The following is a 22,504-nucleotide window of genomic DNA, read 5'->3' as shown; positions in this document are numbered from 1 at the left end:
ATTCTCTAACCATAGGAACCATGTCTTCATCATGGTCACACAAGATAGTGGTGGTCAACGTGGGCCTTGGACCCAGACTGCCTGGGACCTTCCCGGCTCTATCACTTACTAGTTCTGTGACCTTGGGCAAGTTACTTCACCTCTCTGTGCCTCATTTCCTCATCTGTAATAATAGTGTCTTAGGGCTACGCTAGGACTGATAATAGTATCCACAGGCCTCAGGAGCTGCAGAGTTCATATAAGTGAAGCATTTAGAATCACCTTGGCATCTAGAAAGCGGTCCAAAATGCTATCTACTGGTTATTTTAAAAATCTTTGTATCCAGTGCCTGGCACACAGTGGGGATGCAAGAAATATTTGTGGGAGAAGCACAGTCTGCGGTTATAGAAGGAAGGAAAATTATTTAGGGTGAAGGTGACAGTGCACCAATGCTTGACGAGTGAGAGAATCAGTGCTCAGAAGAAGATAACAAGATACCAAGGGAACAAAAACACTGCTCATCTGCGGTCAATGGAGCAGCAGCCTCACAGAAGCCCAGTGGCCTTCCTTTCCTACCAGCAGGTCTTAAAGCTTCCAGCTTGCTCCTCAACTGAATCTACGATTTTAATCACAGACACTCCCCAGCTCAGGAAAGTCCTGCACATACCCATGCTGGCTGGGATAACACAGGGCACACGTTTGTACCCAGAAGGATGAGAATAATGAATGTTTCCAAAGGTTCTACTAGAGGGTGGTTAGGTTCCCAGGAACACTAGAGGTTAGCTACGCTGTGCTAAATAGGCCTGTGAAGGAAGCGATCACTTAGAACAAGGTTGAAAACCAACAGGCCTCAGACTGAATGTGGTGCTCAGCTGCTGTTTTGTTTGGTCTGCATAGTGGTGTTTTTTTTTTTTTTTTTGAGATGGAGTCATGCACTGTTGCCCAGGCTGGAGTGCAGTGGCACAATCTCAGCTCAATACAAGCTCTGCTTCCTGGGTTCACGCCATTCTCCTGCCTCAGCCTCCCGAGTAGCTGGGACTACAGGCACAGCCACCATGCCTGGCTAATTTTTTGTATTTTCAGTAGAGACAGGGTTTCAATGTGTTGGCCAGGATGGTCTTGATCTCCTGACCTTGTGATCCACCCGCCTCGGCCTCCCAAAGTGCTGGGATTACAGGCGTGAGCCACCACACCTGACCTTTGTTTTAAGACAGGGTCTCACTCTGTCATGTGGGCTGGAGCGCAGTGGGGTGATTATGGCTCACTGCAGCCTTGACTTCCCTGGCGTAAGTAATTTTCCTGACTCAGCCTCCCAAGTAGCTGGGATCACAGGTGTGCGTCACCATGCCTTGCTAATTTTTAAAACAATTTTTTATAGAGATGGGTCTCACTATGTTGACCAGGCTGGTCTCAAACTCCTGGGCTCAGGTGATCCTCCTGCCTCGGCCTCCCAAAGGGGTGGGATTACAGGTGTGAGCCATCGTGCCTGGCCTATATAGTGTTTTTACAATTCTGAGTGGACTGTGTTTGGTCTGGATGTGCATTGTTCAGTTCTTACAGACAGCCCAGTTCATAGGTGCATCCACCTGGTGTTCAGTGCTGGGTAGAGACACAATAGCTCAGACTCAGCCTTTGAGACCAAGCTCTGTGTCCTCTGAGAAGCGGCCCCTGCTCTTCTGGGATCCTATAGGAGTCCTATAACCCTGCTGGGCTGTGAGCCATAAGGGTAGGCCTTCTTACCTGCTGGTCACAGCCCAGAACAGTGCTGACTAGGAGAAGGTCTCAGTCAATGCTTCTGAGAGGACTGAATGTTTTCTGTGAAAAAATCTGTTCAAAATTCCCAATACTGGCTTTAAACAATCTTTTGGAACACATGTCTCTGGACATTGAGAGTACACTGAACATCTTGGAATTTTACAAGACACTTCAAAGACAAAAGTGAAAAATGGATTGGTGAGTAATCATGGAGTGCCTAGGACGTGGCTGGAACGGTCACCGAGGGACACACTTCTATAAGCCCCAAACTGGATGTGATCCCAATGTCCCTCAACGGGATGGGATGGATACACGGTGGCACAACTATTCAGTGGAATACCACTCAGCCGTGAAGAGGAATGAACTGCTGAATGAACTGCATGGCTGAATGTCAGACACATTATGCTGAGTGAAAGAAGACAGACACCAGAGAGTGCTTTCTGGGGGATTCCATTCCTATGAGATTTTAAAACAGGCAAAGCTAAACTATAGCGACAGAAAGCAGGCAGTGGCTGGCTGTGACAGGAGCCCAGCTGATGAGTGGGACAGACAAACAGGGAGCGTCTCAGGGTGATGGAAAGTTTCTATAACTTGATGATGGCCGTGGTCACATGAGTATGCAAATGTGTCAAATTCACCAAACTGTACAATTAGATAAAATAGATGCATTTTTCATGCCTGTAATCCCAGCATTTTGGGAGGTCGAGGCAGGTGGACTGCCTGAGGTCAGGAGTTCGAGATCAGCCTGGCCAACTTGGTGAAACCCTGTCTCTACTAAAAATACAAAAATTAGCCAGGCTAATTTTTGGCGGGTACCTGTAATCCCAGCTACTCGGGAGGCTGAGGCAAGAGAATTGCTTGAACCCGGGAGGCGAAGGTTGCAGTGAGCCGAGACTGTACCACTGTACTCCAGCCTAGGTGACAGAGAGAGACTCCATCTCAAAAAAAAAAAAGGTGCATGTAATCATATGTTATACTTCTACAAAATTGACTTAAAAAGCAGAAGTAAATAGAAAGAAAAGAAAGAAAAAACCCAAGGCTGCTAAACTTGTTTAAAGATACACATCTCCACAAACTGCTGAATGGACCAGGAAGTTGAAATCTGTTCATCAAGGGGCTACATACCTAAGCTGGCTGTATATGGAGATGAACGAAGCTAAGGTAGAAGTCTTAAAGCTTCAGAGGAAATCGGCCTTAAGAACCACTCGAAGCGGCTAACCTGTATCCTGATTTCTGGCCAAAGTGATGAGAGCCTCTCATGGTGACAGATCAGGAGTGAGAATGCTCCGAGTTTGTGAGAATTGGTTTCAGCTAGGCACAATGCAACGTGGCCTGGGGCATGGACCGATCTGGACCTATGTGTGTTTGCACGTACGAGTGTGTGTTGTGGGCGAAGGACTCAACATAACCATAGAACCATCCCACAGTGCTCAGTATATTTTCTTTTTTTTTTTTTTGAGACGGAGTCTCGCTCTGTTGCCCAGGCTGGAGTGCAGTGGCCGGATCTCAGCTCACTGCAAGCTCCGCCTCCCGGGTTTACGCCATTCTCCTGCCTCAGCCTCCCAAGTAGCTGGGACTATAGGCGCCCGCCACCTCGCCCGGCTAGTTTTTGTATTTTTTTTTAGTAGAGACGGGGTTTCACCGTGTTAGCCAGGATGGTCTCGATCTCCTGACCTCGTGATCCGCCCGTCTCGGCCTCCCAAAGTGCTGGGATTACAGGCTTGAGCCACCGCGCCCGGCTAGCTCAGTATATTTTCAATACTTATTCATGCAATAGAAATTTCAATTCTTTAAGACCTTCCAGTGAAAATTGTATTAGTATGGAACAAAAAAGAGATGTAATCAGTCCTGTTGTTTCAAAATATAGTTTCTTTCTTTGCCAAAGGACCCAAAAGCTGCACAGCTTGGGGAACTAGGAGAAAGAATCTGCCCTGCGGAAGATCCCAGATTGGCATTCCCGGCTCCACGTTCTGGGAACAAAGGGAGGGGGCAGGAAGGAAGGAGTCCCTTCTACCCAATCAAGGGCTTCCCGTCACAGCCCCTGTGGAAACTGTGGTCCTCCATCCTGGCCGGAGAAAGAACCACCAGGAAATGGTATAAGGGGTTAGAACAGTTGCTCCCTGGCTCAGGTCAAATTTGGCAGTCTATTTTTAATACAACAAGATAAAAATAATGCTTAAATTTATTTTTAGAGCCAAGTTTCTAATTACGAGTTTTAAACAAGATGTGTGTCTATGGCCAGGTGTGGTGGCTCAGACCTGTAATCCCAGCACTTTGGGAGGCCAAGGCAAGAGGATCACTTGAGCCCAGGAGTTCAAGACCAACCTGGATGAGTGAGGCCCTGTCTATATTAAAAAAAAAAAAAAAAAAGAAAGAAAGAAAGAAAAGAAAAGCAAGAAAGCAAGCAAGCAAGAAAGGAAGATAGATGTGTGTTAATGAAAGGATGCAAGGCAATGGAGCACAGGCAGAAATGCAGCCGGGCCCCTCCTGCCATGTCCCTCCTCCCACTCCTGCGGTGGGCAGGGCCACTTGCCTGTGGTGGTGACGGAACACTGCCTAAGACTCTGCTCAAATCTCTCCTCTTTTCGAGGCCCTGCCCACCCCTCCCAGAGTTAGCAGCTCCAGTTCCATGTGGGCATTCCTACCCCTGCCCCCAGCACTTTCTGTGTGGCTCTGTATGTGCAACCCCAGGTTCTCCTGGCTTCATGTTCACCTTTGTGTCCCTCCAGCACCCAGTGCAGTGAGCAGCCAGCCCGAGACAGGCACTAAGAGTGCCTTCTTGTTCCATCCTCACCAATCCAGGTTCCATCTTCACCAATCCAGCCCTCAAATGATCCCCATCCCTTCTTAGAACTCAGAGATAATCTCCAAAACTGTGAGTGTCCCTGATTACTTCTAAAATAAATGTTTACAGAACAAATTCTCCATGACTAGCCTCTGCCTCAACTCTCAACCTTTGCCCATAGTCTCTTACTAAGCCCCACCCTCTCCACTGCACAAACCACACTGGGCTCTTTGCTATTCCCCAGTAGCATCCTGTACTTCCCTGTCTCCACACCCTTGCCCAGGCCTTTCTTTCTGCCTGGAATGCCCTTTCCTCTTCTCCATCTACAGCCACTCATCCCTCTGGGGCACCTTCCTCTGGGTGGCCTTCCCCACCCAGGGAACAGAACTGCCTTTCCTGTTTCCTCCTGATGGGGTCTGTCGCAGCCTGAGAGCAGGGCCAAGTCTTCACTGTGTGTGTAACCCAAAGGCCCACTGCAGATGCCTCACACGATCAAATCAGGTTCCTGGGGGACAGAGTCTTACGGCTTTAACGAATTTCCTTTGTAGCACTTATACTCTGAAATGGTATATAAATTTGCTGATTATAAGACAGAAATGCTGAGGGTAGAGACTCCACTCCTTATTATATTCACCACTGCAAGCCCTGGAATTACTACTGAACACAGGAGGTGTTCAATACATTTGGTTTATTCCTCCAAAAATTAAAAATGGAACTATCATATCATCCAGCAATCCCACTTTGGGTATTTGTCCAAAAGAACTGAAATCAGGACTTTGAAGAGACATCTGCACACCCATGTTGACTTCAGCATTTTTGGCATAATTTCTTTATCCATTCATTCACTGATGGACACTTAATGGCAATAGCCAAGATATAGAAATAACAAAAGCATCCATCAATGAATGAATGGATAGAGAAAATGTGGTGTACACACCCAGTGGAATACTATTCAGCCTTAAAAAAGAAATTCTGCAATATGCAACAACATGGATGGCCCTTGAGGAAAAAAACATGCTGAGTGAAATAAGCCCATCACAGAAGGACAGATATACCTAATTCCGCTTGTATAAGACATGTAAAATAGTCAAACACACAAAATCAGAGAGGGGAACTGTGACTGCCAGAGGCTGTGGGGAGAAGGAAATGGGGCTTTGGTAATCAACCAGCATAAAATTTCAATTAGGCAAGATGAGTAAGTTCTAGAGATCTGTGGGACCACACTGTGCCTATAGCCATATTGTGCTTGTAATGGATAGTTAAAAATGTGTAAAGAGGGTAGATTTCATAAGTGTTCTTATCACAATAAAATACAGTAAAATTGGTTTAATCAAGTGAATTCACTTGAACAAGAAATGTAACGATTTTTAGCAATTTGGCAGGGTTAGTTGCTTAAATAGTGGTATGCGTTTCTAAAAAGGGTTGTTACTAAGTGGGGAAGTGTAAATCATCTCAAAGTAAACATCAACTACCTGGGATCAATCAGGTATTTATTATAAATGCACTTTCGAAAAGAGTCCCTTTAGTTAATAATAACAGTCACTTCAGGGCAAGGAGTCTCTGCATTGTTTCCAGGCTGAGTTTACTTTGCAACTAGAAAAGGCTGCTTCTGAAAATGTCCTCCTGGCTGAGAGCAAAATGATAGCTATAAATCAATAACTGCAGTAAATATTTACTTAGCTCTTACTACATTCCTGCACTGCCCTGTGAGCTCCATTATCACTACAATCTTGTAATCCCTGCAACAATCCCATGAAGTAGGTACTTTTATTACCCCCATTTTACAGGGGAAGAAAAAAGACTCAGAGAGGTTAAATAACTGATCCAAGGCACACAGCTGTTTCTCAGGGGAGCCCAGATTCAAACCCAGGGTCTCGGATCCCAGAGCCTGTGCTTTCACCCACTGCGCTGCACCATATGTGCACCAGGATGGTAGAATCAGAGGTGACTGTACTTTATTTTCTCCTTTTCGATTTGTGTTTTTCTAAGTGTTCTACCATGAATATATATTATTTTTATATCAAGAAAACAACTATGCATATTGTAAAAATGATTGGCCCACTTGCATTATTATTGAGGAGGTTGTTCTTTTTCTTCTACAATGGCGCTTTTGGTGAAGGTAATTCCAGCACTTTCCTGCCAGAGGCTGTGCTGGGTGTGCCGAGCACCACCCTGAGGGGGAAGCAGTATCTCAGCAACTACACCCCGAGGAAGAGGCGGCCCCCAATCAGCGGGAGCAATGGGAACTGCTGATGACAAAATAAGCCACAGAATGAATGGTTCTGCTCCACCGGCCTTCTCTCTTCCCTGCCCCCTTCTCCCCAGCTGACCAGACGCAGGGCAGTGGCGGGGAGGGGCTGATACCAAACCCGGTCTGGGAGACTGTCCAGAGGGAACACAGGTTCCCAGGCTCCTTTTGCAGAGGCTGGATGTGAGTTCACCTCAAAGCTTTCAGCTGGTAATGGCCACCTCTCGGAGAATGTAACTGGCTACCAGAAAACCCCGAAGGTTGTCTCCCGGTACCTAGCCTGAAGTGGGTGTGGCCACTGAACCTACCAAAATTTAAGTAAAAGCAAGAACCAGGCGTGCCCGGGACGGCGTTGTGCTGTTTATCTGCTCTCTGCTCTTCCCACTCCTCGTTCCTTTGGGATTTTGCCCAAAACTCTGTAAATTAATTTTTCTGTGCCTGTTTCCTCATAAAATAAACAAGCTGACCTCACAGCCTGTCCCTCCTTCCTCTGGGGGATGTTGTGACAATAACAGATGGGTGAGCCACTTGTCCCTGAAGGCCCCTCCAGGGCAAGGGCGGGAGAGCCCCATTTCACAGGTTCATGCCACGCCACAGACATGGGAACAGAGGAAGGTTCCAGGCCATTACTCAGGCCACTGAACGCTGCTGCTTCTGGGCATGTGACCAAGTGAAAGGGAAAATTGGGTTTCGTATCTCACTTTCCATCTTAGATGAAATATCAGATGAAGAAGCAGGCCCATTTAAAGAAGGCTGAGCCCTGGAGAAAGACAGCAACTCGGTATCATCAGTCATTTTAGGCTCTTTGCTGGAGAGGGAAGTTGGTAAAAAACGTACCAAGAAAATCCTGTAAGTCCTGGAGCCTGGCTTAACCATTGCATTCTGCTGGGCCTCAGTTTCTATAGCTGTGAGTCAGATGATCAATAAGGATTCTTTCTGGATCTTAAATTTTAGCTATATAGGGTGGTTCCAAACAGTAAGCTTCTTTGAAGTAAAAAGTCAAATTCCCAGGAAAATCGATTTAGCTCAGCATCTGTATAGTACAGACACGAACTAGTTACGGTGCCAGCCTAAGACCGCTACAGTCAGATGGCTACAGGAATACTGAATGAACAACTCTAAATGACACCATTATCAAACCATAAGTTTCATTTTATTACATCCCTTCCACTGGATTCATGTGCTATAGCATTTGGGCAGATTTGAAGGTCCTTGAATGTTTCTTCTTTTGTTTGTTTATTTGTTTGTTTTTTGAGATGGAGTCTCGCTTATCACCCAGGCTGGAGTGCAGTGGCGCAATCTCGGCTCACTGCAAGCTCCGACTCCCAGGTTGATTGACGCCATTCTCCTGCCTCAGCCTCCCGAGTAGCTAGGACTACAGGTGCCCGACACCACGCCCAGTTAATTTTTTGTATTATTATAGAGACGGGGTTTCACCGTGTTAGCCAGGATGGTCTTGATCTCCTGACCTCGTGATCTGCCCGTCTTGGCCTCCCAAAGTGCTGGGATTACAGGCGTGAGCCACCGCACCCGGCCAATGGTCCTTGAATGTTTCTATAGGTGTAATTAGTTGCCCTAAAGTTTAACTTATTGTCATCCAATTCCAAACAACTCTATACTGAAAGAAACTATCCGAGGAAGGGTTGTGGAATGAATGACTTCCAAGGATGCTTAAGAAGTCACCCCATCTAACCTTCTGATATTGTTATATATTAGGATGAACAGATCCAGGAATCCCGTGTCACGCACATGGAAATTGTCCATTCCTCATTTTTCAAGTGGGCTTTGTGTATAAGTCAGCCAAGAAAGTCTCATACAATATGTCTATAAATCAGACGGAGTTAGCTTGGCAAACATTACTTGCACTGAATTTTCTTGAGGCAAAATGCCAACAGACTCCACCCAAATGTGATGAGGCCAAACATTTATAAACAAGGCTTTGACCGTGACAATGCATCTTGTCATTCTGTGGTTCAGAAGGGCAAAGATAATGTTTCTTCAGGTTAGTTTTCTAAAGAGAAATGTTAAACCAAGGGGATGACAACTGGGGTCAAGAAGGGCTGGAAAGCAACTTCTGACCTGAAGACCCTGCCCCTCGCCCTGCCCTGTTCCTCTTTTCAAACATCTTGGCATTGCACAAGTGTCCTGCTTGCTTGTGGACAACAGCCAGCTCTGCAGACCAGCTCTAGCAATTAAGTTATCAGCTAACCGGCTCCTCAAGCCAAACTATTACTCAGAGACAGTTATTTCTGGGCTTATGTCACAGATGGAAAGAAAGACCCAGTCAGTGGGAACCATGGGAATCCACACGGGGCTCCTTATAAAAAAAATGACTCACTTATTTGCTAAAAGAAGTCCATGTAGTTACCAACAGTATTTCAAAACAGTCAAATACCTCCAGAAAAGGAAATACTTTAGAAAGGTATACATGAAAAGATGTTCAACCACACTAACCATGAGGAATGAAAATTAGAATTGTAATGAGATGGTGGGCGTGTAAACGGGCATGCCTTCTACAGTGGCATTTTTGGCACCAGCTAACATAAAAAGACCACAGTTCCTTTTGATTCCAAAATTCCACTTCTAGGAATGCATCTTAGAGTTACATCTGCACATTTTTTGGATTAGTCTCTATTTCATTTATTTTTTTACATCGATAAAGAAAAATTGTATATATTTATCATGTCCAACATGCTGTTTTGAAATATGTATACACTGAGGCTGGGTACAGTGGCTCATGCCTGCAATCCCAGCACTTTGGGAGGCAGAGGCAGGTGAATCACTTGAGCCTAGGAGTTTGAGACCAGCCTGGGCAACAAGGTGAAATCCCATCTCTACAAAAAATACAAAACATTAGCTGGGCATGGTGGCATGCACCTGTAGTCCCAGCTACTCAGGAGGCTGAGGTGGGAGGATCACTGGAACCCAGGAGGTCAAGGCTGCAGTGAGCTGTGATCATGCCACTCCACTTCAGCCTGGGCGACAGAGCCTCGAGATCCTGTCTCAAAATAAAATAAAACATAAAATAAAGTAAAATTAAATTAAAATAAAACAAAATAAAATAGGCATTCATTGTGAAATGGCTAAATTGAGCTAATTAACATATGCATTACTTTACATACTTGTTTTGTTGTGGTAAGAACACTTGAAATCTACTCAGTGATTTTTTTTCTTTTTTTTTTTTTTTTGAGGCAGAGTCTAGCTCTGTCGCCCAGGCTGGAGTGCAGTGGTGCAATCTCGGCTCACTGCAACCTCTGCCTCCCGGGTTCACGTGATTCTCCTGCCTCAGCCTCCTGAGTAGCTGGGATTACAGGCGTGAGCTACCACGCCCGGCTAATTTTTATATTTTTAGTAGAGATGGGGTTTCACCATGTTGGTCAGGCTGGTCTCAAACTCCTGACCTTGTGATCCGCCTGTCTCAGCCTCCCAAAGTGCTGGGATTACAGGCATGAGACACTGCACCCGGCCAGCAATTTCTTTATTTTTAAGCTCCTCCCTACCGGCACTTTTCAAGATACATTTGCACATTGTGCCAACTGGATACACTTGCACTATACATGCTAACCTGTCTACATCCACTGTGGCACTGTTTGTAACAGCAAAAGATTAGGAAGAGCCTGAATGTCACCCACCAAAAGGATGCCACCTATTAATTCTGGTCCATCTATATGATGGACTGTGGGAGGCAGCTCCAAAGTACAGACAAGGACAAGCTCCAAGATTTACTACAAGTGGGAAAATCACAACACAGGGCAGTGGAGTGAATCCTGCCAGGGCTCCATGGGAGTGGGTGGGTGAGCTGGGAGGAGCCCCAGGGTCTGCAGACAGGGTCTGCTCTGGGAGAGAAACTGGGGGATATGGGTGGGACAATCTTCACTATCTTTTTGTAGCCTTTTGTCCCAAGCACACACACACGTACCCACTGCAGGGCGCTTCAGAAAAAGGCGAAACACTGCATACATGGTCTGATCTGTGTTTTGTATCTTGATTTGGATTCCAGCTGGAGGTGACTTTGAGAAAGAGACTAAGATTACAGGTGAATGGAGGTTTCTTGAGGAAACTGCATCAGGGCACATGTGAGAAATAGCCCTAGATACAAGAAAGAGGATTATGGCAAAAAGAATTGGAGGAGTGACAGAAGCCGGGCCCCTCAGCCACAGAACACCACTCCCGGGTCATTCTCTTCAGCAGGTTTCCCAGCTCCAGTCCTTGCCTGCATTCTCATGGCTTTCCATACCTCTACGGTCAGGCCCAAATACTTCACGTACCCTCACCGCCCCTGCTTTTGATCTCCTGAAGAGTAAGGCCCTTGTCCGAGTCCCAGGACTCGGCCATCCTCTGCCCTCCCCTGAGAAATGCTGAGCGCTTGGCCGAGCGGGCCCTCTGAGCTGGGCCCGTCTATTCCGGGACCACCCCAGTTCTATAACATGAATCATGACCGCCCCTATCACCAGTTATTAATCATGATCCACGTTAAATGGTTTACACATGGTATCTTCAAAACAACCCTGGGAAAGAAAATTCCCTTACTTTATGAAGGTGGAAAGAGGCTCACAGGGCCCCATGCTGGGATTCAAGCTCAGGTCAGCCTCCTCCAGGGCCCACAGGAGTATGCCTGCATCTCCCCACCTCCCTCCGTCTTTCTAAGGAAAACACAGACGCTCCCTGAAAGCCTTGTTATTTTCAGCGTTTCCACATCCTCCGGCTTGTTTGGATGGTCGAGATGCCTGCCGGGCACAGGTACATGAAACCTGAATTCGAGCCACCTGTGTATCCTGGGCAGGGCCTTTTGCTGTTTCCCTCCCACTCTGTGCTTCATAGATAACAGGAACGGCTGATATCTATGGAGCGCTTAGGTATGAACACAGATCATTCAGATCCTTGTAAGATCCCGCTGTCCGAGAGAAAGTACTTTCCCCTGTTTTAGAGCAGGGGAAAATGAAGCTCCAAGAGGGGAAGTAACTCGCCCAGGTCGCCTAGCTGGTGAGAGAAAGAGGCGGCGACAGGGAGAAACGTGCCTGGCCAGTGTTTCTCGGCATGGACTGCCTACTACCTCTCTTCCACCTAGAATCCTGCATTTATAATCCTTCCCTCCCACCTTCTAGGCTGGGGGTTCTCCACTGGTGCCCAGTGATTAGGAGGGAGAGGGGCTTTACCACCTCTAGCAACAGGGATTGAGGCTGTGTAACAGGAACGTCCCCATAACACCAGGGAAGGTTATTAAATGTTTCAAAGTGTACCTGAAAACTTAAAAAACATTCCTTCTTTATTTTCGTTAGGGGTTTCTAAAAATCCTAGCTTCCAAAGTGGGCTAGGCGGGGGTGCTCCTGCAAGCAGTGAGGCACAGGCAGAGGACCCAGCATCAGGCCTCACACCCTCCCTGTCAGACGCCCATGAGGCCGACTGGGTCACTTGGTGACTCCTGCGGGGCAGCCACCTCTGCTTCCTTCCAAAGCCCTGCCCTGGGAGGAGGCTGGTTAGTCACAGAGCCTGCCCCACCCTGTCATCTCTCTCATTCAAGTCCTCCCCTCTGTTCTCTGAGAGGGCAGCCTTTACACTGGGGCACACAGAGATGCAGGACAAAGCCCAGGTCGGTTTCGGTAGGTTCTCCAAGTTTGCCAGCCCCTTCTTTCACTTGTTTTGGGGATGGCAGGGTATGTAGGAGGGACAGGTTCAGGAGTGGTGGCTCAGCCCTAACCCAGATTCCTCAAAATGGGCCCCCCCGTATCAAAACCCTCTGGACCCTGCCCATATGTTCCTGAACCGTGTACCAGGAAGCAGTTATTTTTTAAATAAATGGTGTCTTGCTCTGTTACCCAGGCTGGAGTACAGTGGCACAATTATAGCTCACTGCAACCTCAAACTACTGGGCTCAAGGGATCCTCTTGACTCAGCCTCCCAAGGAGACAGGACTACAGGAACTCACCACCACACTCAACTAATTTATTTTATTTTTTGTAGAGACTGGGTCTCTCTATGTTGCCCAGGATGGTCTGGAACTCCTGCCCTCAAGTGATCCTCTCACCTCGGCCTCAAGTTCTAGGATTACAGGTGTGAGCCCTTCTGCCTGGTTGAAGCAGCAGTTTAACAGCTCCCCAGGTGGTAACTGTCTGTGGACCCTGGGGCTCACTGCACTAGTCTTCTGAGCATCATTTGCAGCCGTGTGGACTCCAGTGCAGAAAGGAGCAGCAGGGACAGGCTGGCCTAGAGCACGTATGCCAGACGTATAACACAGAAGGAAATGACAGCAATCGCATGGCCCAAGGGAAGAGAAAAACCAGCAACCAAACGCGTCCAGAGAACTCAGTGGCAGGCCCAGGGCTGTTCCTGCCCAGTACAGGAAGACCTGGACATTCCTAATAATTCTAGGTAATCAATAGAAGGTTGAAAGAGACAATCCTTCAGTGGCTTCCTGGTACTCTCAGAGAAAAATCTATGCACTTCCCTAGGGCCTACAGCTCATAGCAGGTGGCAGGGGGGCCTCCTGATCTCATCACCCACCACTTCCTGGCTGCTCCCTAGCCTCCGCCTTCCCCGAACCTGCCAGGTCTCACCTACCCTCTGCCTTTGCCAATGCAGCTCCTCCTGCTGCAGAGCTCTTCCCCCAACTCTCTGCCAGGCAAACCCTCCATTCTTTATGGCCAGCCTAAATGCCACCTCCTCAGAGAGCCCTCCCTGACTGCCCATCCCTTGCTGTGGGACATGTCTTTGTTTCAGGTGCATTTGTTTTGTGTTTTGGCTCCTCTATCTCCCCCAGTGCATGCTTCATGAAGGCAGCCATGAGGTCTCACTGTTGCTGTGAAACCTAAGGCACCTGGTACCTGACACGTAGTAGGTGCTTAAGAAATTGACCAGGGGGCGCCTAGCAGAGTGGGGTGCACAGCAGACATTCGACATAAGAAAACCTCTTTCGCCTTTCCGCTGTCCTATGAGTGAGAATGCAAGGTAGCGTGTACTCTTTTCCAAGCAAAATTATCACCAAAAATTGCTAAAGGAAAAAAAATAGAAGATTTGATGTTGTTGGGGGAAAGCATCAGTTACATTTTCTCATGGGGTTTGCTGCCTTCTCCAGGTGTGTGGCTGGCAGCTGCATTTTGCCCTGGTTTGCATCCACGTCTCTTGTGGTTAACAGCATGTACTCTGGAACCAGACGGCCTGGTTTAAATCCCATTCAACCACTTGTTGGCTATGTTGGTCATCAGCCACCTTAAAATGTAGTGGCTTAAACAATAACTTCTATTTTCTCTGTGGTTCCGTGGGTTGACTGAGCTCAGTTGGGTTCTTCCTTGGGGTCTGTCAGAAGGTGATAGTCAGATGGCAGTTGGGGCTGGAGTCACCTGACAGCCCAGTTGAGCTGGTTCTGTGATGGCCCCTTCACTCACAGCTCAGCTGGACCAGGCAAGCAGGCTGCCTGGGCCTCTTGGCCTCTCCCTGTGGCTAGCTTGGGCTTCCCTCACAGTGTGGTGGCCTCAGTCACAGTATGACAACTACTGTTGGACTTTTTAGATGGCAGCTGGCTTCCCACAGAATGAACACTTGAACAGATTTAGGTGGAACCGGCAGGGCTTCTTATGACCTAGACTTAGGAAATCATGAAGTATCACTTCTGCAGAATTCTACTAACCAAAAGTGAGTTAGAAGGTCAATCCAGACGCATGGACAGAAAACTCCCAAGGCACGAATGCTGGGAGGCACAGGTCTTGGCGTGGTGGTGGGAGGAGGCAGCATCTTTTAAGACAAGCTACCATACTTGCTACATGATTGTCAGCAAATTACTTAAGCTCTCTGTGCCTCAGTCTTCTCTTCTATAAAATGGGATAACTGCTCCTACTTCACAGAGTTTTTGTGAGGAGCAAATGAGTTAATAATATGTGGAAAGCACTTAATGCACTATCAGAGTATTAACTATTATTATTATTACTCAAAAGAGTAAGGAGCAAATGTTTTTCTCTGATTAATCTCTGTATCCCAATGTCTGAGATATCCCATGAAATGTTTTATATCATAAACATAAAAATGAAATGCTCTATACGCAAAGTAAGTGAAGTGTCCTTCTCCTCATCAAATAAAACTTTTCTTTTCATGTAAAAGACTAGGTTTCAAGTTTAGATAAAAACAGTCATTTCTCACAATCAATAATGCATTTGATACATTAACAAAAACTCAAAATAGCTGCCAGGGCTGGCGAATGCTGCTGTGAGTCATGGTGGTGATATGCTCACATCAGGGCCGGAAGCAGCAACACTTGTGGTGTGGAATTTCCCGTGGCACCAGCGGAAAAGGAGTCTGGATGCGTTTGTCAAAACTTCCCCGAAACAAAAAGAAATCAGGATTTCCTGCTAGAGGCCCAAGTGGCTAGTGATGTCCAGGACCTCACAACCCAGCCTCAGACCGGCCTTAGCCCTGGCTGGAAAACAGGATCTGCCAACAAATCAGCAGGGCTGGGCCCCCCCTCCAGGGATGGACACTTTTCTGTCACTGCCAAATCCAGACAAAGCTCACAGTCAGGTCACTGAATGCAAACTCTAAATACAAAAATGGCTTCATGATCGAGCCTGTGGCTCGCATGTTCTGTTCTACAGAATTCTCTACCACATCCTCCCATACCTCCTACCCCTCAGTATTCCATGTGGCCTTCAGGACAAGTTCGAGTCTACTGCCACGTGCACCCACCTGCCGTGGACCCGTGTTCCAGCCACACGCACAGCTCCCTTTCCTCCAAGGGCCCTGAACTCACATATCTCTCTCTGTTGTTTCACACACTCTTTCTGCTGTCTAGAAGAGATACCGACAGGAAGGGCAGCCACGGTTATCTCTCCCTTGACTCTGCGCCAGGCAGAGGCTGTGGTAAGAGTGTCATGTCTTCGTCTCACTTTATCTGCACACCGGCCCACAGCACCCTGCCTTGGCTGGCCAGCGAGCTTGCCCATCTCTCCAGCCGGGCTCTCATCAACAACAGCCCTTCGGAAGGACAGACACATAGACCAAAGGAAGGGAACTGAGGGTTCCTGGTCTCTTAGGAAAAAAGCTTCTGTTATTGCCTGTCATTCCTTTTTTTGCATATGTGTGTGTTTTCCTCTCAAATCCTTCTTGTTACCAAAGCCGAGAGGGGAAGTCATTCTTATCTGGACATCTGTAACTGTTCTCTCTCCTTTCCTGGGCAAGCTTCAAAATCCGGTCTTTTGTCTTCAAAGTTCAAAAGTAGATGTGTTTGTACTTCCCTCATTGTGGTCTATTGGTGCCTTTTTCATTTTTTTCTGCACCCCTCTTAGTCACAGCTTGGATGTCCAGGCCCCGTTTCCTAGCTCTGTCGATTCTTCTGAGATATGGGTTGAGGAAACCTTATCCGAAAAGGTTGGGACCGGAAGTGCTTTGCATTTCAGATTTTCTGATTTGGGAATACCTGCATGTATATAATGAGAGAGATTGGGAATGGGACCCAAGCCTAAACACAAAATTCACTCATGCTTCATAGACACCATCTACAGATGGCCTAAAGGTAATTTTATAGAACATTTAAAATAATTTTGTGCATGAAACAAAGTTTGGATTGTGCCCCGTCACAGGAGGTCAGATGTAGAATTTTCCACTGGTGGCATCACGTCAAAAAGTTTTGGATTTTGGAGCATTTTGGATTTTCAGTTTTCAGTTTAAAGATGTTCAACCTGTAGTGCGTTTGAGCCCCTCAGCTGTGTCAGCAGACCCTTGAAACAGCCTGTTCCTGTTTGTATCACTACTCAGGCGCCTTTTTGATGCTTGAGGCCTAGGGGGACTTAAAGATGTCTGTATATAAATGTTAAAATGGTAATCAGTGATTCTGAGCTTCTGTTATTGCCTGTCATGTCATCTGAAGTGCAGTTAGATCCTCCCGGTTTCACGTACTATTACTGTCTCCAACTTTTACTAGCAGGGCGTTTTCTGTCCTTTTATTTTTCATTGTCTTCTCAGTTCTATTCATTGGTTTATAATGAATAGGCTGGGATTAAGAGGCAAGGGCTTAAACATCAGGAAAAGACACTCTCGAATTTTCATTTGACAGCTGTTGTTCCCGAGAGAATAAGTCGATCTGTTACAAAATGTAGAGTTTTCTCCTTCTAGAGTTATTTAAATTTTTAAAAGGGAAAAGCTGCACTATTTTTATTACCAAAATCAAGTCTATTGAAGGCTACACAAAACCTCATATTCTCAAGAAACCATAGGAATAAACAGCACCTTGAAAATGCCATGTGCTAAATAGATGGACAAGCATACCAGTTGCTACATTATAATTTTTCAAAGGATGTTACGATTGGAGTCAGAATCCAGAGGCTTGTCCTAAGTAGCTGGGAACACAGTTGTGTTCATGCTAACTCTAGAAATAAATCCTAGATTATGTTTAGGTTCAGCATGGACTCAATAGTATTCTAGGAAACAGTATTTCAGGGGCCAGCATGATAAGAGGTCGAGTGGGAAGGAAAATGCTATGTGCGTGGATAAAGGTGCTCTTTCTTCTCATCGCAGAGTCAAACACCTGGCTACTATGGTCAAGGGCAAAGGATGTTCTGAAGAGTGAACCAACTCAGATTTACCTACACACTTCAAGAAAGCAATTTAGAAAACCGCAGAAATCCAAACATTCTTTCATTGGCTACTAAAATACAAGAAAAGAAATCAAGAAAAGTTTGTAGGACTTTTGGGAAGTTATTACTTGATCAGAATATTATTATTATAAATATATGAGAACATTTTAATCCTTGCTTGATGAGAATTCAACACTTCATGTCAGCCAGGAAAACTACAGGTTAGTAACTAAACTAACCTAGTCTGTTGTCCTTAAAGATTTTCTGCTAATGGCCAGGTGCGGTGGCTCACGCCTGTAATCCCAGCACTTTGGGAGGCCGAGGCGGGCGGATCACTTGAGGTCAGGAGTTTGAGACCAGCCTGGACAACATCGTGAAACCCCGTCACTTCTAAAAATACAAAAATTAGCTGAGTGTAGTGGTGGGCACCTGTTTTCCCAGCTACTCGGGAGGCTGAGGCAGCAGAGTCGCTTGAACCTGGGAGGCGGAGGCTGCAGTGAGCTGATATCATGCCATTGCACTCCAGGTTGGGTGACAGAGCAAGACTCCGTCTCAAAAAAAAAAAAGAAGACTTTCTGCTAACCGTAATTTGAACTAAGGAACATTTGAGGGGTAAGGAGCTTCCACATGGAGTAGCAGAGTAAAAATTGCTCCAAAATCAATTGCCCTCAAGGGTTTCATTTATACAGTTCCTAAACAGGAGATTTAGATGACATTTACTCCCCTGGAACGCTATGTATTTTTTTTTTTTTTTAATAAATAGACATGAGGTCTCACTATGGTGGCCAAGCTGGTCTCGAACTCCTAAACTCAAGTGATCCTCCTGCCTCGGCCTCCCAAAGCGCTGGGATTACAGGCGTGAGCCACCGTGCCCAGCCAGTTACTCAGCTTTTGAGGGTTAATCATCAACTGCACAAAGGCGAAAGGCAGAGCACTGGAGGGCAGCACACCAGTGGCCACCCTTCCTCCTTCCCAGGCATGAGGCCCGTAAAGGAGGCAAAGACCTGCCAGTGAAGTCAGTGGGGGATGCTTTAAACATCTTGTGGGGTCACAATTTGTACCCAGTCTATTATCCCATGTTGACGTTAATTCCTGGCAAAGGTGGGGCTGTGGTCTTACGAAGCTGGTCTTATGAAGCTGGGTGTAGGTGTGAGCCTATGTGAGAATGTGGCACTGTTTGCGATCGTTTGAGCTGAACCTGCTTTACAACACTATGTATTCTTTGGGGTAAATGTGTTGAAAATGTCAGCTGAGTGACTTTCACCACCAGCTGTGCCCCTAACACTGTGTGGCACCGGGCTTGGGAACCACGGCTGTGGCCCGTTGTGCTGTCATCGCTTGTGGCTCTGGGTCCTTCCCCACCTGTTGCTGTGTCCATCAGTGTGGCAGGGACCGCCGACTGGCTAGAACCTATATGCTATTTCTGTGTATAGGATGTGAGTAAGTACATGCCACAGTAAGTCAGACCAGGATATGAGTCAGATCATATTATAAAGTGATACAAAAAACTGATCTTCAAAGCATTTTGGAAGCATTAATCCGTGTGTCAACTCCACTGTAAGGGAGCTACAGTTTGAAAGACACGATTACTAAGCAAAGGAGAGACGCTGCAACACACGGGGGAACAGAGTTGGCTAAAGGCCTACCAGTGAGGACAAATGCATATGGTGGCAGTCAAAACCTGGAGGCCTTAAAATTTAGAGGTAAAAAGAAAGAGTTACCAAGACCACATATTTCTCCAGCATATTCAGTCAGAAATGGAGAAGTAGTGAAACATGGGCAGCTCAGAATAGCTGTGGAACATGAGCCTGCTTTATTTTCCTGTTAAAACAAAACATACTATCTGCAGAGCAACCTTTCTGGGGCTAAATTAATGCTCCTAAACAGACTCTTAAAAAAATTGATTGGCACTGAGGTATAGAGATACACATAAAAAGATGACCGTATACAGCACTAAGCATAAAAAAGTATTAACAATCATGATGTCCACAAATCCGCAAAATGAGCTATATTATGTCCCTTTAATGGAACCCAAGCAGCTATTAAAACAAATGAAATAATCTGAATATACTGGCATGGAATGATGTCCAAGATAGACTGTTATGAGGAAAAATCAAGTTGTAGAAAATGTGCATGGTAATCCCATTTCTATTAGAAATGTGTTTGCATATGCATAGGAAAAAGTCTCTAAGAAGTGAGAGAAAACCATGAATAATTGTTATCTGTGACAGTGAGTTTTTTTTACATTCTTATTCATTGACTGAATCCTTTGCAACAAACATCCATACTTTTCTAATAGAAAATAAAGCAAACAAGATATTTATGAGAGAAGAATAGCATTAACCTGTTTTTTTTTTTTTAAAAATAATTGCAAGTTTCTTGGAGCCCTGGGAAGGGGAAGGGTGGCCTTAATGGCGCTCCATACCTGGCAAGTCCCTGACTGAAACAGTGAAGGCACAGCAGGCGAACCCTGGGAGGCCTTGGCTCAGCGCAGCCCTGAGCTTTCTGCGGGCCACGGAGCAGCAGAGATGGCATTCCCAAAATGCCAAGAGAAAGGAGGGCTTATTGGCCTCGGAATCCCTTTCTTGACCCCTGTCACGGGACCCTCGCTGGCCTATGTAACTGCACTTGTGCTTTGTGAGCTGTGGGGTGTTCACTGCCTGGTTGTAACCTGTGACCGCGACCCCACACAGGCTTCTGCTCAACCTTGGCACGCCCGGACTTCTCAGCGTGGTGCTACCGACTTGCTGTTCAAGCGGTTGTGAAGAGTTCTCAGCCAGAAGTGAAGGCAGCGATGCACCTGCTCCATCTCCTCCCTCCCAGCAACCCGCCTTTGTTTCAAGGGGCAGGGTGAGGGAATGACTTGAGCTGCCTCTGGACCTGTGATGGCAGGAACCCATCCTGACCCTCCCGATCAGGCATTTCTTCTCCATAAGTCAACTCTGTCCTCTGGTCTGCCCCAGATGCCCCCTTCCTCCAGGACAGAGGAAGACAGCAGGCCCACTTGTTTTTTTGTTTTTGTTTTTGTTTTTTAGACGGAGTTTCGCTCTTTCGCCCAGGCTGGAGTGCAGCGGTGTGATCTCCACTCTCCGCAACCTCAGCCTCCTGGGTTCGGCTCTCCTGCCTCAGCCTCCCAAGTAGCTTGGACTACAGGTGCACGCCACCATGCCCAGCTAATTTTTGTATTTTTAGTAGAGATGGGGTTTCACCATGTTGGCCAGGCTGGTCTCGAACTCCTGACCTCAGCTGATCCACCTGCCTCGGCCTCCCAAAGTGCTGGGATTACAGGCGTGAGCCACCGTGCTCAGCAGACCCATCCGTTTTGACTACAAAGCGCAGGCCTAGAAGCAGCCGTTGCCTCAGCCTTGTCTTGTGAAGGCTGGAGAAGCCCAGATGTCCTCTTCTGCACAAGCATTTTCTAGTCTTCACAGATCCCCTTTGAACGCTTCAGTCTCTCCCCACCCCAGAGCTTCCCTTAGGTAATTCCTACTCCTCCTTCAGATCCTACAGCCAGTGCTGTTTCCTCCAGGAGCCTCTCCCAACAACCCGAGGCCAAGGCAGGTCCCTTCACACCCTGATACCTCCCAGTGTTCACCCCACTCCTCATCTTCATTTACTCATGTGTAACTCAACAAACATCTTCTCACAGAATACAAGCCCCTGGAGGGGCAGAGTCTTTGATGCTATGAACTCCTGGTTGACATCTGGGGTCCCTTCAGCTGCCCAACAGCTGTGCTGGAGGACAGACAGAATACGACAGGGACAGAAATCCTCTGCTCACAGCAGAGAGGGCCTCAGCCAGCACTTGGTGGGGAGGGCGGGGACAGGCACTAACCTCGGCTGATGCGCTGCTTCTCCCCAGAAAGGATGCCAGGGCTGTCGATGATGCTGATACTCTTCAGGACCTGATTGGGCAGCTGTGAGCACATGAATCTGGAAGAGACGGATCAAAGGAGGGGTCAGAAACTGGACATCGCAGAGTGCTCCAACCATGGGGCTCCTTGGCCTCTCTGGGCTTACTGACATCTGTAAAGGGGGGTCTGAAGGAGACTGACAGAAACTGAGGATGGCTAATGAAGTCATTTGTGAAGTAGGAGCTTGGAGGAGATTGACAGCACCTCCGTCCTGCCACAGAGAACGGATGCTGGCCCATGGGACAGGTATGGGAGGTGCACAGGAACCTGCTGCCACCTGCCACCTGACACCTTTCTGTTCATTTTGATTTTAGCTAACATTTATTGAACATGTAGGAATCTTACAAATATCCTCTCATTTGATCCTCATATTGACCTCATGAGGTGAAGGAATTATCCTTAACCTAAGAGAGGTTAAGTAATGCTCAGGGTCACTCAGAGCAGTGCCTTAAACCCAGGTCAGCCTGGCGCCAAAGCCATGGGCTTCACCTCTCCTCGCTCCATGCTGGTCCCTGCCCAAGCATCCTGGGCTTCTCCCCCTGGGAATCCCTGCCTTCTTCAGGGTGCACTGCCCCACTGGGCTGGAGAGCCCCAAGCTCCCTGCCTATTCCCTAGCATGACAGCTGGAGGGACTGGGGCCTGTTTCCCCATCTGATGCCCCAGGGACTTAGCCTCCAGCCTGGTGTCCCCTATGGCCTTAGGGCCAGGGAGGGGCAGGCACCTGTGACACCCAACATCCTCCAGGTGCTTAGGAGTCTAGGGGAGCTGGAGAGTCGGTGAGGCGACCAGGTTAGGGGAGGCCCTGGCTGAGCATCTTTAGGCCTCTCTTGTTCCTCACTTGCCTGATACCATCTCCTCCTCCTGATCCTGGTCCCTTCTCCCCGTAGTCACTGCCCTCGCATCCACCCGACAGAAGCAGAGTGGGGAGGAAAAATCGAGCCTGTGGATAAGCAGACCTGGGTTCAAGTTCTGCCCAGCATTTCCTGATAATCTGCTATGGGACTCTGGGTGAGGGCCTCCTGCTCTGGGTCTCAGGTTCCTCCGTGAAAATGGTGGCTTCCCGACAGGGTCTGGCGATGTCCTTTTAGCTTTCAGACTGAATAACTCTACAAGTGATGGTAGGAAGTGCTTTGTTACTTCCACCCTGGGCACCAGGGCCTGGGCTGGACCGTTGTGAGGCGCCGTGTATGTTTAAGGCAGAAAGTGTAGAATGCCTCTGCTTTTCCGCTACCATGGATGGCTGACATCTGCGTCTGTGTGGGCA

General features: G+C 47.3%; 1 protein-coding gene across 1 annotated transcript in view; it reads right to left on the bottom strand.

Annotated features, from left to right (window-relative positions):
• The window catches only part of LOC105491775 (EH domain containing 4), a 74,512-nt gene that overhangs the window by 24,275 nt on the left and 27,733 nt on the right, over nucleotides 1-22,504 (bottom strand). The window contains exon 3 of the mRNA XM_011758445.3: nucleotides 21,162-21,259. Within this exon, the coding sequence (XP_011756747.1) occupies nucleotides 21,162-21,259 (98 nt within the window). The remainder of the gene's footprint in view (nucleotides 1-21,161; nucleotides 21,260-22,504) is intronic.

Source organism: Macaca nemestrina, chromosome 7 (genome assembly GCF_043159975.1).
Source record: "Macaca nemestrina isolate mMacNem1 chromosome 7, mMacNem.hap1, whole genome shotgun sequence".
Classification (NCBI taxonomy): domain Eukaryota; kingdom Metazoa; phylum Chordata; class Mammalia; order Primates; family Cercopithecidae; genus Macaca; species Macaca nemestrina.
This window is presented reverse-complemented; position numbering and strand designations above follow the sequence as displayed.